General features: G+C 35.4%; 1 protein-coding gene across 2 annotated transcripts in view; it reads left to right on the top strand.

The window, feature by feature from the left end:
- Window positions 1-15,755, top strand: part of LOC121738675 (nostrin) — an 85,301-nt gene that overhangs the window by 46,653 nt on the left and 22,893 nt on the right. For both annotated transcript variants that reach the window (XM_042130890.1, XM_042130891.1), the window contains one exon: window positions 9,886-10,039. In XM_042130890.1, coding sequence (XP_041986824.1) covers window positions 9,941-10,039 — 99 coding nt within the window. In that variant the 5' untranslated portion in view covers window positions 9,886-9,940. The remainder of the gene's footprint in view (window positions 1-9,885; window positions 10,040-15,755) is intronic.

Consider the following 15,755-nt stretch of genomic DNA (forward strand, 5'->3'; position numbering starts at 1 on the left):
GCCTTAATTATATATGTACTTTAATAATCAATAATAATATTATAATAAAATAAAAAATTAAGGGGGGCTCCTATACAAAAATCACAAATTTTGGCCTATTTTGCACTATAACGGTGTGTGTATTCATAAGGGAGTCCGATTAGTAACATAATATAATATTATTATTAATTATTAAAGTACACATATAATTAAGGCCTCGGTGAAAATTTCAAGTGCCTACCTGTTGCCGTTATTGAGATAGAGCAAAAAATCACGTTTATTGTATAGGACCCGCGCGGAAAAATTGTGATATGACGTCACAAGCGGTCGCGGGACTGTTAGCGGGAATCGATATTTTTCGAAACTTTGAATGCCTATAAAATCAAAACTACAATGATTTTTGACTGCAACAAAAACTAGTGTATTTGTATACATACAGGCTTTACTGTGACAAAATTTCAAGCAATTTGGCATACCTAGTAACATTCTCAATTAAACCTTCCTGCCCAATTATTCCAGCGGCGCTAAAATGGTCGCTTTTTTTAATCATGAGACGAATCATAATATGATTCATTTCTCTAATATCGCAAAATGCAACTCTGCTTGCAATTCATTTTTGTATTTTTGCACTGATTTGACATTTGTCAGTTTTGACAATTCATTTGCTGAATTGATTGAGAGGAATTGCTAAATATTACCATTTTAGCCCCGCAGGGCTTAGGTATCATTAGGAGAGCCCATTTAACCAAAAAAATGGGTGTTATTTTTTTTTAAATGACAATATTTTATCCCATTTAAAATCGTTGCAGAAAGGTCACTCGCGGCGCGGGGGAATGAAAGGGGGTGACGCCGGGATGAGGCGCGCGCGCGGGCCTATAGCCTATAGCCTTTTTTCAAATCGGACCAGTAGTTCCTGAGATTAGCGCGTTCAAACAAACAAACAAACTCTTCCCAATTATAATATTAGTATTGATATAAACTAATTAATATTTTTGCTAGGTAATCTGCGCGGAACTAGTTGGCCGCGCCGCCGGTATGCTCACATACCGGCGGCGCGGCCAACTAGTTCCGCGCGGACTATAGCAAACTCGCTGTCGCTCGCTAGGTCGACCGGTGCAGTGGGCGGCGGGCGCTAGCTGCGACTCCAAACGAAACAACGCGACGATCGCTCGACGGTACTTCATACCACCCAATGCAATAAAAACGTTACAAAAATCACTACTCTACTATATAAATACGACTCGAAACTAGTTATTCGGTTACTGTATGTAGCTAGTTATTGTAACTATAGTGACGTGAAATAACGCTCACCCCTACTCCGCAATGAAGCCGCACCCTATTAGGGCCGGGACACAAAAACACGGTCCGGCGCCGTACGACGTCGGCGTCGCGTCGTCGTGCCGTGATTTTGTGTCCCGGCCCTTACGGAGCATGTCCTTGAATAGAGCTGAAAGAATCGCGCAATCGCATCGCGCTCAAATAGTAATAAACTTATTATATCTATATTTACCTAGCCTATCGTAATTGTAAAAATATACTTGCCTTTTTAAAATACTACCCGTCGCTATATTGCGATCGGCATTTGCTACATTTTCCACTGTGTTATTATCTAATTCCATCGTTTTCGGTCGACTGGAAAAAAATTAAATCATAATAATATCATAAAAAGGCTAAAATAGCTTGTAATAGATAAACTGGATCATAAAAAATACAATGAATGAGCCATGCTTTGGCACGAATGGGCCGACTCGACCAGAGAAATACCACGGACTCACAGGAAAACCGGTGTGAAACAGCCCCTGCGCTGTGTTTCGTAGTCGTGAAGGACGTTTGGTTACAAGTTGTAACCAAACGTCCTTCACGACTACGAAACGTTTATTTATCTACTTATTATAAGTTGTAACTTACAACTTATAATAAGTAGATAAATAAACTTATATTACCTTTCCAACATACTACCTGCCGCTGGATCTGAATTGGCATTTGGTGATTCGTTTGGGTTATCAATAATTGCACTATCCATGGTTTTCCGCCGCCTGAAATAAAAATTTAAATAATAAAGGCCTAAATAAAACTTCAGATTCAAAGCAAAATGAACTTATAGTACCTAATTATAGTACTTGAACTATTATTTATTCTGTGCTAATAGTGATAAAAAAAAAACCATAAAAAGTATTACGAAAATTCTCTGAAACTCGATCCATAGACCGATTGAATATTGATTTATCAGAACGATCCCCGACGCGCGACGCTAAAACTTATTTAGGCGAACGAAATAATCAACTTTATGAGTGGTGATTTTTTAACTTTTTGAACATTTATTTTGGAGTGCAAAACTCCAACATAAATGTTCAGATACAAAGCAAATTTATTATCAGTGATAAAATAAAACATAAAAAACTGTATTACGATTTACGAAAATCCTCTAAGATTCGAACCATAGGCCGATTGGAAATTGATATAATGTTATCACAACGATTGTGATAACATTATTATGTCAATTTCCAAGGTAGACCTTGGAAATTGACTTGGTTCGAATCTTAGAGGATTTTCGTAAATCGTAATCAATCGTAATACAGTTTTTTTATGTTTTATTTGACACAACGATCCTGGCTATCCTAAAACACATTGAGAGTGACGAAATATTTTGATTCGGGGTCGTAATTGTTCGTTTTTTTTTTTAATAAAGACGTACGCAACTAGAAAGTAGATAAAATTGAACTTACTTTTACTTCCATCATGTATTTGTGGCTTTCACGAAGCTTTTCCTTTTTTGCTGGACGTCTTTTCTTTTTCTAGTCACTCATTTTTACAGACGCGCAATATAATTTCAAATATTTACAGAATAAACTTAATATACTATAAAACAATGAGAAATACCTATATACAAATTTTAAGAACTAAACGCTTCAATTACACTAAAATCACAATATCGGCAGAGCGAAATCCGTCACACGTCCACATAGCACCGCGCCTCAGCGAACACTGTCGGTTTTCATGCGAGAGAGAGAGATGTGAAATGTTCACTCAGAAGCGTGGATATATTTTTCGTTTGTTAGAGGAAAAATAAATATTGTGGGAAATCTAGATGTCAGAGCCGAAAATTAAATAGGGGAATTTTTGGATTTTTGTAAAAGGTATCAAATAAACAAATTTTTAAAGCATAGATTGTATTATTACTTTAGTTAGAACTGTTTAAAGTTCCCGAAAGATGTGACTTTGGTATTTTTTTTCATCCAGTAGGAGTACATTATTTTATTATTTAAATCGGACAAGCTTTTCCAAATATAATCAAAAATCACATATATTTTTTTTGTGCCAATCAATGAAATACATACGTCTAGAAAACTGCACAAAGATGTCAAATTGGCAGCTGTCTGCGCCTTAATCTATAAAACGGTAGGTGAAAACGGGCTAAGATATGTTTTGAACTATTCTGCAAAATCTTTGGTGCGCTAATTCGGCAGATCATTAAGTGAAACTTAATTTTCGTGCCAATTACACAATTTTAACTGAGTTATATCATAATTATCGCTTCATAAGTAATGGTTATCGGATGCTGGGTCTTAACCAGACGTTTAACTGTCATGATTTAAACTTTAATTATTAACCTTGATTGGGTGGAAACTATGAAATTATTTTAATTAAAATTAAGACAGATACATCAAACTTGTAATATCCTTTTTTTTTCAAAAGAATCTACGGCATGCGGCATGGGCTTTGCATTTGTACTTCAACAAAATAATAAAATAAAATAAAATATATTTTTATTCAAAATGGGTATCATGATACACTTTTTGAAAGTCGAACGAAGAACATTCCTATCTATATATATACCTGTACCTTCGAAATATTGAAGATCATCCTTACGGAAAAACTATCACGCCTATTGATTTGTGCTTTAACATAGTATTTTTTATTTATATATAGATTTGTGTTATCATCGGTCAGCCAAGGTTTGGTTACTATTAAAATATAAAAAAAACTTCCTTAAAGACATTACCACGCAGAAAAACGACGCGAGCCCTCACAAAGCTCGGCTTTTAGTTACACTAAAATGACTTTGGAGTTATTACTAGCTTTCTATTTTTTACTTCGATTACGTTGTAGTGTAAAATATCAATTTCGTATGCGTTACCATGGCGTGCAGAGAAAGGTAAAAGCTGATACGTGTGCTACTCGGTATGCTCACTGCGGATGGTTATGTTAGCGTGGTAGAACTATTACAGCAGCTCCTTAGTACTCAGGTTTACCTTAGCCCTTAGAGTAGTGTTCCGCGAACTTTTTGTGTTCTAGGTAGAGCTAGAAAAATTAATTTTTTTGGAGGTACACCACAAATTAATCAGCGGGGTGCTAGCAGTTTCCAATTCCTATTCCTTTCGTCGATAGTCCTGAGACGTTGCCTTTTTTGTTTTTTTATAAACTAGGAATATGTAGATAAAATAATGTAATTTTTTGTGGCACACCAACTACTGGCCACGGTACACCAGTGTGCCGCGGCACACGTTTTGCGATACACTGCCTTATAACTTATAAGGCAGTGAATCGCAATATAAGTATAATGTGTATACCTAATCGCAATCCATTTCTATGAGTATAATTATAGTACTAACTTACCCTTTTAATAATATAAATGCCCTAAAGAGTTCGGAGACCAGCAGGGCTAAAATGGTCGCTTTGAAGAATCATGACGTGAATCATAACATGATTCATTTTTCTAAAATCGCAAAATGCAACTCCGCTTGCAATTCATTTCTGTATTTCTGTACTGATTTCACATTTGTCACATAGACAGTTTTGACAATTCATTTGCTGAATAGATTGAGAGGAATTGCTAAATGTGACCATTTTAGCCCCGCTGGCTTATATGGCTATACTTATTTCATCATCTACATAGCATTTACCTCGATTCTGCTCTCGTACTGCTTCTTCTCGTGCTCGTTCCAGTCTGGGTCCTAGAAAATGAATTGTGTTATGAATAATAAAGTATAATCCTTTAACATTTCATAATAATACTATTTTGTAGTTTTATTATACCATACTTTATTGAAACCATAATAATATCTGTTTTAATGTTGGTAGAATCGGGGTTCCAAACAACAAAAGCAATAAACAAGTCATTAAGTTTGCAATTTCACAAACAAAAGCATATCTCAGTTCAATACGTTTTACCCGTAGTTACAAGATTATAATTTGTTTATTATTCTTACGATATTCTATTAACAATACAACCTGTTCTAGTGTTGTTATGTAAAGAGTGCTGGAATTTATCGATAATTTACTATACGGTATTTGGTTGTTTTGGGTTATGATAGTGATACTTACATTAAGAAAATAAAGGAAAAAATCTACAGGGCTTTTAAAACTCAATACTATTTAATCATTATAACTGAAATAATTATTATAAATCTGGGCTTATATCTATATTTAATATTGATTTTTAGGTGTAATATCTGCACCATCTACATTTTGAGAAATATTTTTCATTGCAAATGAACTTTCCGATCACCATAGGAAAAATTAATCCCAGATGTTAGTTTTTCTGATTCAATAATTTCGGAATTTCATAAAAACAATACTAGGATCCCTTAGGTCTTTAACCCCTCGGTGGCCTCGGTGTCGAATCCTCAAATCACCAGGCCATAGCATAATAAAAGTGGTAATAATAATAATAATAAATCATTTTATTCATCTCCACAAATTACAAGGATATATAAAGGTACTTAAAAACTAATTGTTTACACATATTTATTAAGTTGTAACTTGTGGGAGATCTGGAGTCTAAACTAGACCAAGCCTGTAATATAGATCTCCAGGCCCCCCCAACCAAAATTATTATATGTATTTGTGTACATTTTGTGAACATCACTTAGTTACACTCATTATATGTATATTACAATATAATATTATACATCCGTTAAATATGCGTCAAACATATTGATATTCTTACCTTCTTAATTTAAAGTAAATAGTAAAAAATAATCTTATTAATCTAGGTGTGTGTATGTTATAAGTGTAATTGTGTATGTGGTGTTTGTGTGTTGTTTGTTCGTTGTGTTTGTATATATTATGATTATAAGATAACAATATTATAATATTAAATATGGTAACTATGGTAACTCCTAGTAAAGGTAAACAAATCTATCGACTATTATAAATTAGACTCCAAGTAAGAATTTGTAAGTACTTATCGACATTGTCCCATCACTAGTCTGTTAAAACTTTAACGGTCGCCGGTGGCGGTTAGGTAACGGCCGCGGCCGAATCGCCGCCATCGCGGTGTCGACACAGCCAAATGTCATTTATGTAATTGTTTGAATATCGATATCGAAAACAAATCGCTTTTCTACACTAGCGTCAATGAGTCTGGTAAATTTTGGACACCAATTTTGCTTCTTAGGCAACTTCCTACGGTAGCAGACTGGACCGAACAAGGATCGAAGGTATATAATTAAAATAGTCGAATCGCGATACTAGTACTCTTACAGATTCTTCAAGTTTTTAAAACCAAACCAATAACAGATGAGAACCAGTAAATGCGCATTGTTTCATTAAGATCGAATTATTTATGTTGGACATCGAAGTCTATAAAGATAAAAAATAAATTATTATAAAATGATAAATCGTTTGTCGTTATAAAACCAGTTTCACCGATTCAAAATTAGTTTAGCTATTAATCTATGTTTTATTTGCTTACTTACTTAAAACTTTTACCACCTACATAGAATCATCTGCTAAAATTATCCTTTCTAGAGCTTAAATCAACCGCACGCAATATATTTTTAATTTCCTAAAAAATTTCTAATATGTTTTTATTTTCATTTTTGCTTTTTTTTATATTTGAGTTTAACAAAAAAAAGTGCTAGTGTTGTTACCCTTGATTTACTGAATTGTCGATCAAATGAAATTAGGTTTAATGTCATCTTGGCCTTGTAGAATTTCTACTATTGTCTGATCGCAAGGCCAGAGCACCTGCCGAGCTAGCACGGCTGTTAGCCTTTAATGCTTTAAGTTTTCCATTTTTATACCAAAATAATGCGATTTTAATAGTTAAATACGCAACTGAAGAGAGGAGAAGGAAAGGAAGTTATTAAATGTATATTATATGTAAGTATTTTGATTCATGGATGTTTGTTAAACTTTTTTTTGAAAAAAAATGGGTACTGTACGGATACCGATGAGTTCATATTAAGTCTTGAATTTGGCTTCTAGCAAATCCGAAAAAATACACGTTAGGTACAGGGGAAAAGTGTTCCTATTTTTGGAGCAGTAAATAAAGCTCTTCTCTAGCACCTGACACCCTTCGAAACCTTTGCAAATAGAGCCTGAATGCTCAACTCATCTAATAAGCATCACTTCCTCGATGCAGTCATAGGAAGTATGAATATTTATTTGTGAAACTCTAATCACTGATTGCATAACCACCAGATGTTACAATGTTGCCGACTCATACAACTGTTCATCAAAATTTGCTTGCATACCCTGCATACCCTGACCACAACACGAGCATGATTACAAGGTACCATCGAAGAAATTGATTAATAGGCAGTTGACAGTTCACGTCATTTAGTTGGATTATGTCAACTCATGTAGGTAATTCATGCTCTGTCGGCTGGGGTCAATTTATCTCATAGTACTTAAGTGACATAAGAATAAATTAGAAAATAAATAATCCTGGAGTAAGAGAGCAGATGATGAATAAGCTAAGAACCTCCCTGACAACTTTTAAACAAAAAAAACTAGATCAAAATCCCACTCGTTTGTATTCTACGATGCCACGAACAAGCACATCAAACTTTGCACACTACCTGCGATCCGACCTGCGTTCTCTCAAGTTCGAATCAAAGATAATTAAATAAGTCCAAGACCACAGATGCTAGATTAGATAAATAAAAAAAAGTAAAAACAAGTTAATTTGCTGAATGCTCACTGCTGACATAAAAACATTTCGTTACACCAGTTACACTATTACATTGTAATTAAAATAATCCAACCTTGAACTGTATGTTACATATGAATTTATAATGTAGAATCAAAAAGGCGGTAAAGCACTAAATAACTTTACACAATGACTCTGGGCATTGCGGTCATTTCTATTGTAAAATGTTTGTTATTTATTTGTGAGGTATAATGAGGTTTCAGTTCTACTTCAGTTTGGGCCACCTTCGGCTAAAATCTCTTGGAAGAAGTTTATGGGAGACTAATATGAGACTTAGGCCCAATTTCACCGACGTCTGTTAGAGTTAACAACTATGAAAAACGAAAGAGGTAACGTGACACTAAATCGAGCATTAACTTTATCAGTCCTTGGTGAAATTAAGCCTTAGGTCTTAGCCTTAACTTACAATCGATTGAATCGTCACGTCAGACTCTATATTCCACATCCACAAACATGTTTTGGTCTTGGTGTCGCGGACCGCAACAAAAATTTTTAGGTTTAAGAAATAACGTTCTTCAAAACTAACAATTTACTTAATAGTAAAAAATCGACATTTTACATTATATTGCCGGTGGGCGTGAATTTCAAAATGGTTTAACATTACGCGGGCCACAGACAAATAGCCGCTCTATATTATTATAATAAAATAACTGCATCTCGGATTTGTCTCATGTGAAAAAACTTAATAAAATTGCAAAATATATTGCATAACAGTTAACACGTTACGAAATGCACTGATAAATACGTCCATTTGTGATGAATTCTCCCACGATATAAATTAAACATCATAAATGTTGTGTTTAATGCATTGTTACAACACGAGAGTTGAAGATCTCAAATATAACAAATGGTTATTACTTATTATAAATTTTAACTCCCTTGTTATGCAACTTCTTAGTTCTTGCCTTTTAAATACTGCGTCATCGATTTGTCGGTTTATTAGTTTTTACTAGTTTATGAGGTAGTAAAGTCTTTTATTATACCAAGAAATTAATCCCATTTAGCGTCAAGACAAAGTCACTAGTAGCTGCAATTATGAAAACATTAATATATCACTAGCTATTTGACCGAGCTTTGCTCGGTATTCGATAAAACACGAATAAAATTACATTTTCTAAAAATGACTCCTAGTTAGATCGATTTATCGCACCCGAAACCCTCTATACTTATACTAAATTTCATAAAAATCGTTGGAGCTGATTCCGAGATACCAATTATATTATATGTATATAGATACGAGTATGTACAAGAATTGCTCGTTTAAACATATAAGAGAGTGTAAAAGTATTAAAATGTAAAGCAAAATAATTATTCTTACTACGCGTAAGGAAAGACGTGAGTAGCCAAACTAAAGACTTCAACGCTCATTCTCTGCTTTAGGTCTAAATTACCAAATTCGGCAACAATCTATTAACCTTAGCTTAGATTTTTCAGTCTTAGTGATGTCATATCGCATGCTTGGCTACTCTGTAAGCACAACATGTAGTTTAGGTAATATCACATTGCTGGTTACTGATTTCACAGAAACCGACCACCGTAACTGAAATCAGAATTATGTAATGTGTTAAGGACAGTAAAAGAAATGTCATTTCACTCTTCATAGTTATTGTCTTCAAAGCTGATCTACACTACGTGTAGATCCCATAACCTTACAAAAATATTGTAACACCTCCAAGATAGTGTCGTTAAAATTAGAACTTTGACTTTTAAATTAACGAAAACAATTTTGGCTTAGGCTCAATTATATTCCAGCATCCGTAGTGAGAAAGTAATAAGTGAACAGTAGAGTCAATCTTAATATAATTTATTCCTTACTATATATGCGAAAGTGTTACTGTTAGTTACCTCTTCACGCATAAACCGCTGAACCGATTTTGATAAAATTTGGTAACATTAAGAGTTAAGCCCCATGGGCCTGATTTAAAATTCCCAATTTTCCCTTTTCAAAGTCTTATCTTCTCTTCCAGAACATTTAGCAGCAGCAGCAGCGGCAGCGCTGGCGCGTCGTCGTCCCAGGATGCCATGAGCCGGGACAGGACCGGCATGGACCGCTGGCAGACCACCTTCGAGATGATGCATCTGAGGTCGCCCAACAACCAGGTCTTCAAGGACAACTATTGGGTGAGTGGGTTGAAAAACATACCTTGTCTTAAATGGGATTTAAAAAAATACTGGACTAGATGACGTGGACCCGCGCCCACTATCGTGCGAGAACCGTACATTTTTCCGGGATAATAAGGTTCCTATGTCCTTTCTTGGGACTCAAAGTATCCCCAGCAAAATCGGTTCAGCGGTTTGGGCGTGAAGAGGTAACAGACAGACAGGCAACAATCTATTACTTATTAAATCATATTAGCTCGATGCACTCCTTCACCATATAAACCATAACTGTGCAAAATTTCATTCACGTTTCCGCATTTTTCGTCAAAAGGGATACAAAGTTTTTGGCTCACGTATTAATATATAGATGGATAGATTGATATTAAGTACCTAAGTTAAATTAACTGTAAAATTGTTGTAATATTATTCTAATGGTTAACAGAACTAGTTTATTACCAAATTACTGAGATGTAGGTTAATGTTACAATAATCGTCTGTTATAGTAGCGCCCTATTGATTAGAAAGTCCATTGCGTTTTAGGGTCCCGTAAAAACACAGTTCAAGCTGTTATAGTTCTGTATATTCAAGACGAAGGATGTTTTGGTACGTAGATATCAATGTTATGGAGGATCGGAAACAGCTGTAATTCAACATGACGCCAATGAAAAAAAAATCAGTATGCCTTTCTTTATCTGGCATACTGAAAAAGTTAATAACAGATATAGACAGCCAACCTCAATTAGTTATACCCAGCGTAAATATATTTTTTCTAAGAAATATAAATTTATTTTTATTTTTTAAAAGTCCCGCGCGTCTCCACCCGCGTAAATTAAATGCATATGCCAAATTACATAAAAAACGGTCTAGTTCCTGACATGAGCGCGTTCAAACAAACTCTTCACAGTCTTCAGAATTAATTTTATAATATTCTTCGTTGTCATTGTCATCGAAATTTTCATAAAAAGTGTCGAACTGTCACTGCTGTCCTTTCACTCGGTTTTTCTCGATCGAGTAAACTATTACCCAATTGTACTTTCACTGCTACGAGAACAATGTGCCAACATAACAGTAGGCCTGGATTGTGGATTCTAGTGGTTATGTAATGATTCTAGTGCATACCTAGGTCGCCTAGGTGATAGGTTATAGTATTTTATTAGACCTATATTAGACTTAGACTATTTGAAATAAGAATGCAGCTTCGTTCCTTGTTTTTGGTTTCTATAAAAGTACAAAATGAATTCGAAATGTCGTTTGTTTTACATTTCATGAGACTACCATTTTGGAGCTTTATAGAAAATGCACTGGATCAAATAAGGAACTAAGCTGTATCAAATTAGAAGCAGTATTAACATTTAATGCTTATTAGCTTTGTCCACATTGTGCCTTTTTCTGTTCATCATGGGCATGCGTTATAGCGCTGTCAACAGCGAACGTGAGGCATGCCCGTAACGCGCGTTGAAATCGTAGCGCGCGCTATGACACTTTTCTTTCAACGCCGGCTTTCACGTTCGCTGTTGACAGCGCTATAAGGCATGCCCTTGATGAACAGAAAAAGGCACAATGTGTGCAAAGCTATTGATCGACGTTTCCCGCGACTTACTAGTCATAATTCTGAAGTATCCGGATATTTTTCCGCAATAAAAAGTGTTCCATGCACTGGCCTAGTAATCTACTCTATATTTGTGCCAAATTTTAACCAAATCAGTACTTTCGGAGCATTTTCAATCCAAAGAAACAAACCTTTCCTCTTTATATTTAAGTATAATCTTAATCCAATTACATACCTATTACCTCGTTAAAACCACAGAAGGCGAAGAGCATAATAATTAATCTTAAATCAGCACTGATTACGTGCCCCATAGGATACGAAAGGGCTTAATTGAAACAACCGTTGTTGAAAGTTAATGAGTTACGGAATGTCTGAAATAAGACCACGGCCCAGGGACCCAATTCTCGTAACTTTTTACCATTGTATTTTCTGTCTTTATCAAACAGACATAAAATTAGATTTATATGTACTAGAGAGCATGCTACATACTGTATGTCTGTGAATCCAGAAATAATAGAAAAAATAGAATTAATGACCTATCGCGTCTTATTTCTTTCTCTCGCACATATACTTATAGCTATCTCTTTTCCAAAGCTTCGCAATAGAATGCAAAAGAAATATTTTCGCAAGTGAATGAGCAATAGGAGGTCAATATCTGAATTTACATGTTCAGTAACCAGATGGTAACCAGACTATAGAATTGTCCCCTGGCAATTAAGCCTACAATTAGGTTAACAATGTCACAACACCATTTAAGAAGGAGTATTTCGATTATGTTGGAATTTTTTAATTGTATGATAGTATGATCGTACGGTTGCCGTAAACTTTGTTGTCCTTAAGTACTAGATGTTGTCCGCTACTTAGAAATCTGAAATTAGATTACCACAAGCGAACAGTAAATTTTTTCTAAGTAAAAATTATCAATTTTTCTTTAAAGGGACTCTAAAGTATCACCAAATCTCATCATTATCGGTTCAGCGCAGACACACAAATAAACTATTGCATTTATAATGTTAGTATGGATTCTGATATTATAAAATATGCCTGTAGTAATTAGGTCCTTAAGTGGCACACCGGGTTTCTCGTCTATTACAATAAAACTGAACATTGTCCAACAATACAATACAATACAATACAATACATAATTTTACAGTTGCTTGCCGGAGTAGTAGTAAGAATTATTGAGCACTAGATGTCCCGCGCGGCTTCGCCCGCGTAAATTAGGAATTTCACAGAAACCGTACATTTTCGAATAAAAATAGCTTTCGAATAAATACTCCTTTCACGTGGTCTACTCTATATCTGTGCCAAATATTGCTCCAGTAGTTCGTGAGATAAACCCTTTCTAATATTTTCCCCGTTTTTACCACATTTTCCTGAGTTTCTTCGGTCGTATTAGTCTTAGCGTGATAATATAATATAATATAGCCTATAGCCTTACTCGATAAATGAGATATCTAACACTGAAATAAGTTTTTAAATCGTACCTGTAGTTCCTGAGATTAGCGCATTCAAGCAAACATACTCTTCAGGTTTATAATATTAAGTAAGTATAGTTTTTTTTAATTATCGCTTGACAAACTCGACCCTCGATCTAAAAGACTATGAAAAGGCTCATAATCATGTTACGATGCATGGTAAGTATAATATTATGGCAGTGATGATGATGATGATGAATGTAATTTGCATAGTAAAAATTTTGAAAATCGGTTCGCAAACGGCGGAGTAATCGTTGAACATAAGAAAACGAACATAACACCTCCCCCATTTTTAAAGTCGGTTAAAATTGTAGCCTATGTGTTATTCTGATGTATAAGCTATATTATTGTAAAGTTTCATTAAGATCCGTTCAGTAGTTTTTGCGTGAAAGAGTAACAAACATCCATACATCCACACATCCACACATCCACACATCCACACATCCACACATCCACACATCCATACATCTATACATCCATACATCCAAACAAACTTTCGCCTTTATAATATTAGTAGGAAGTAGGATTTCCCGCTAGCAATTTACAAATGATTTAATTTTTTTAAACTAGAGAGAAAGAGTACCAATCCATATAGTTAGATGATACCCGCACCTGTTGCGCCAAAATTCGTTTATTGCGCAGGAACCGTACATTTTTCCGGGATAAAAAGTATCCTTTCCCGGGACTCAAAGTATCTCCATGCCTTTCAGCAAAATCGGTTCAGCGGTTTGAGCGTGAAGAGGTAACAGACAGACAGACAGACAGACGGACAGACAGACAGACAGACACACTTTCGCATTTATAATATTAGTATGGATTGATTATAAGATTTCAAAATTTCTTTCTTTTATTCGATTGATATAACGATGATTATGATAGTTGGTTACATAATACCTGTTAGTTAAAACATCATTTGCCATGCCTTGACCCTTTCAACACAACCGGTAACGAATAGATTTATGTAAATGTTTATTGTTGACTTGTCTATCTATCTCTAGTCTCTACAGACAGAATAGCGGCCTTTCAACTTTGGCCCGTGCTGGTCTATTACAAGCGATTACGAAATGCCAGATTGGCATATTCGTTGATGATTGCTTATGTGGGAACACTATTGTGCATGTTTGACAATCATGGTTATCCATCATGGAGGTATCTATCATGTACAACGTGTAGAAGGGCTTTTAAAAAAGGGCGCGTGATTGGTCGCGCTCTTTACTTGGTCTCACTCTTCGTCGCTTATCACCGAAGATCTTCATCAGAGCTCCAAGACTTGTAGAACAAAGACCATGCCTAGTAACTGCTTTATTTAATAGTAAAAACCCCATCCAAATAAGATGAGCCATTTTTGATAAAATGGCTGACAAACATCTATAAACGATACAGCTCAAGCCTTTTTGAGAGTTCCTTACTCAAAGGGTAAAAACGGGACCCTATTACTGAGACTTCGATGTCTGTCCATCTGTCTGTTCGTCTGTCTATCCGTCTGTCTGTCTGTATATCACACAAACGCTATAATAGAAAAAAAGACAATTATTTGCTTTACAACAGTACGGAACGCTTCGCGCGCGAGTCCAACTCGCACTTGGCCGATTATTTAAGAGTCCATTTACACAGATCGGACTGAGAGCCTTCTTTTTGAAGTCCGTTAATAAAAGCAATTACACTCGTACAGTACGCTCCTAAAGTGAAAAGCTTTAAGAAAAAACCGAACGGGTTTCCGGCTGTGGTTACTGGTTCCCGGGTTGCGATTCCCACGGTACTGCTCGTGATACCATTTTTGTCATCTGTCGTACATATTAAGACTTCTTTATTTGTATACACTTAAATAATTGCGGATCAACCTAACTCGTCACTGAACTTGTTGAAATATACCCTTTACCCAAGACGTTTTCTTGTAATCAAATGTATCAAATCTCTCAAAATCAATATGTATGGAATTGACGTTACACGAGTCGAACGTCAACTTCATATTAATATCGAACGCTTATGTATATTCCATACATTTTGATCGGCGCTTCTATAAAGAAGCCAGTGCCGAATATGCTATTCACGACTTTTTTGACAGACTCTCCATATTTGATCTGTCAAGTTAATTGGTGGATAGCTTATTCGTCACTTATCAGGAAGTGGTGAAACAGGGAGTTTTACACGCCACTTAAAATCAGCAGTAATCGTACATTTTCGACAAAACTATCCTAAGTTCTTCACTGTGGTCTACTATCAGTCAATGTAGTTTCGGAGCCTATTTGATGCAAATAAACTTTTTTACCAAAAAGTCCAAATACTATTAATAATATCTTACATCTTTAAACGAGCAATTCTTGTATATATATAATCGATCTAGCTAGGAATCATTTTCATCGAATACCGAGCAAAGCTCGGTCAAATAGCTAGTACTTACTTAAGACACATTGATAAGCACTATTGTAGTGTTAGTAGTAACATTTTGACCCGACTTCCAAAAAGGAGGAGGTTATACGTTCGGCTGTGGATATAGTCATAGTATCAACGTTGCTCTTAATCATCACATCTCTCCCACCGGAATATGTTGTTTTCACTTCAGGCTACAGTGCGTATATAGATAGTGTATACCCGATATGCGCGTATCAATGGCGACCATGTGGGTCAGTCTAGTGGCACGACCGCTAGCACATTAGTGTAGTAATGACCTGTAGACTGTAGTTGTTCACAGTTAAAGATGTGAGCGGAA

This window comes from Aricia agestis, chromosome Z, assembly GCF_905147365.1.
Source record: "Aricia agestis chromosome Z, ilAriAges1.1, whole genome shotgun sequence".
Lineage (NCBI taxonomy): Eukaryota > Metazoa > Arthropoda > Insecta > Lepidoptera > Lycaenidae > Aricia > Aricia agestis.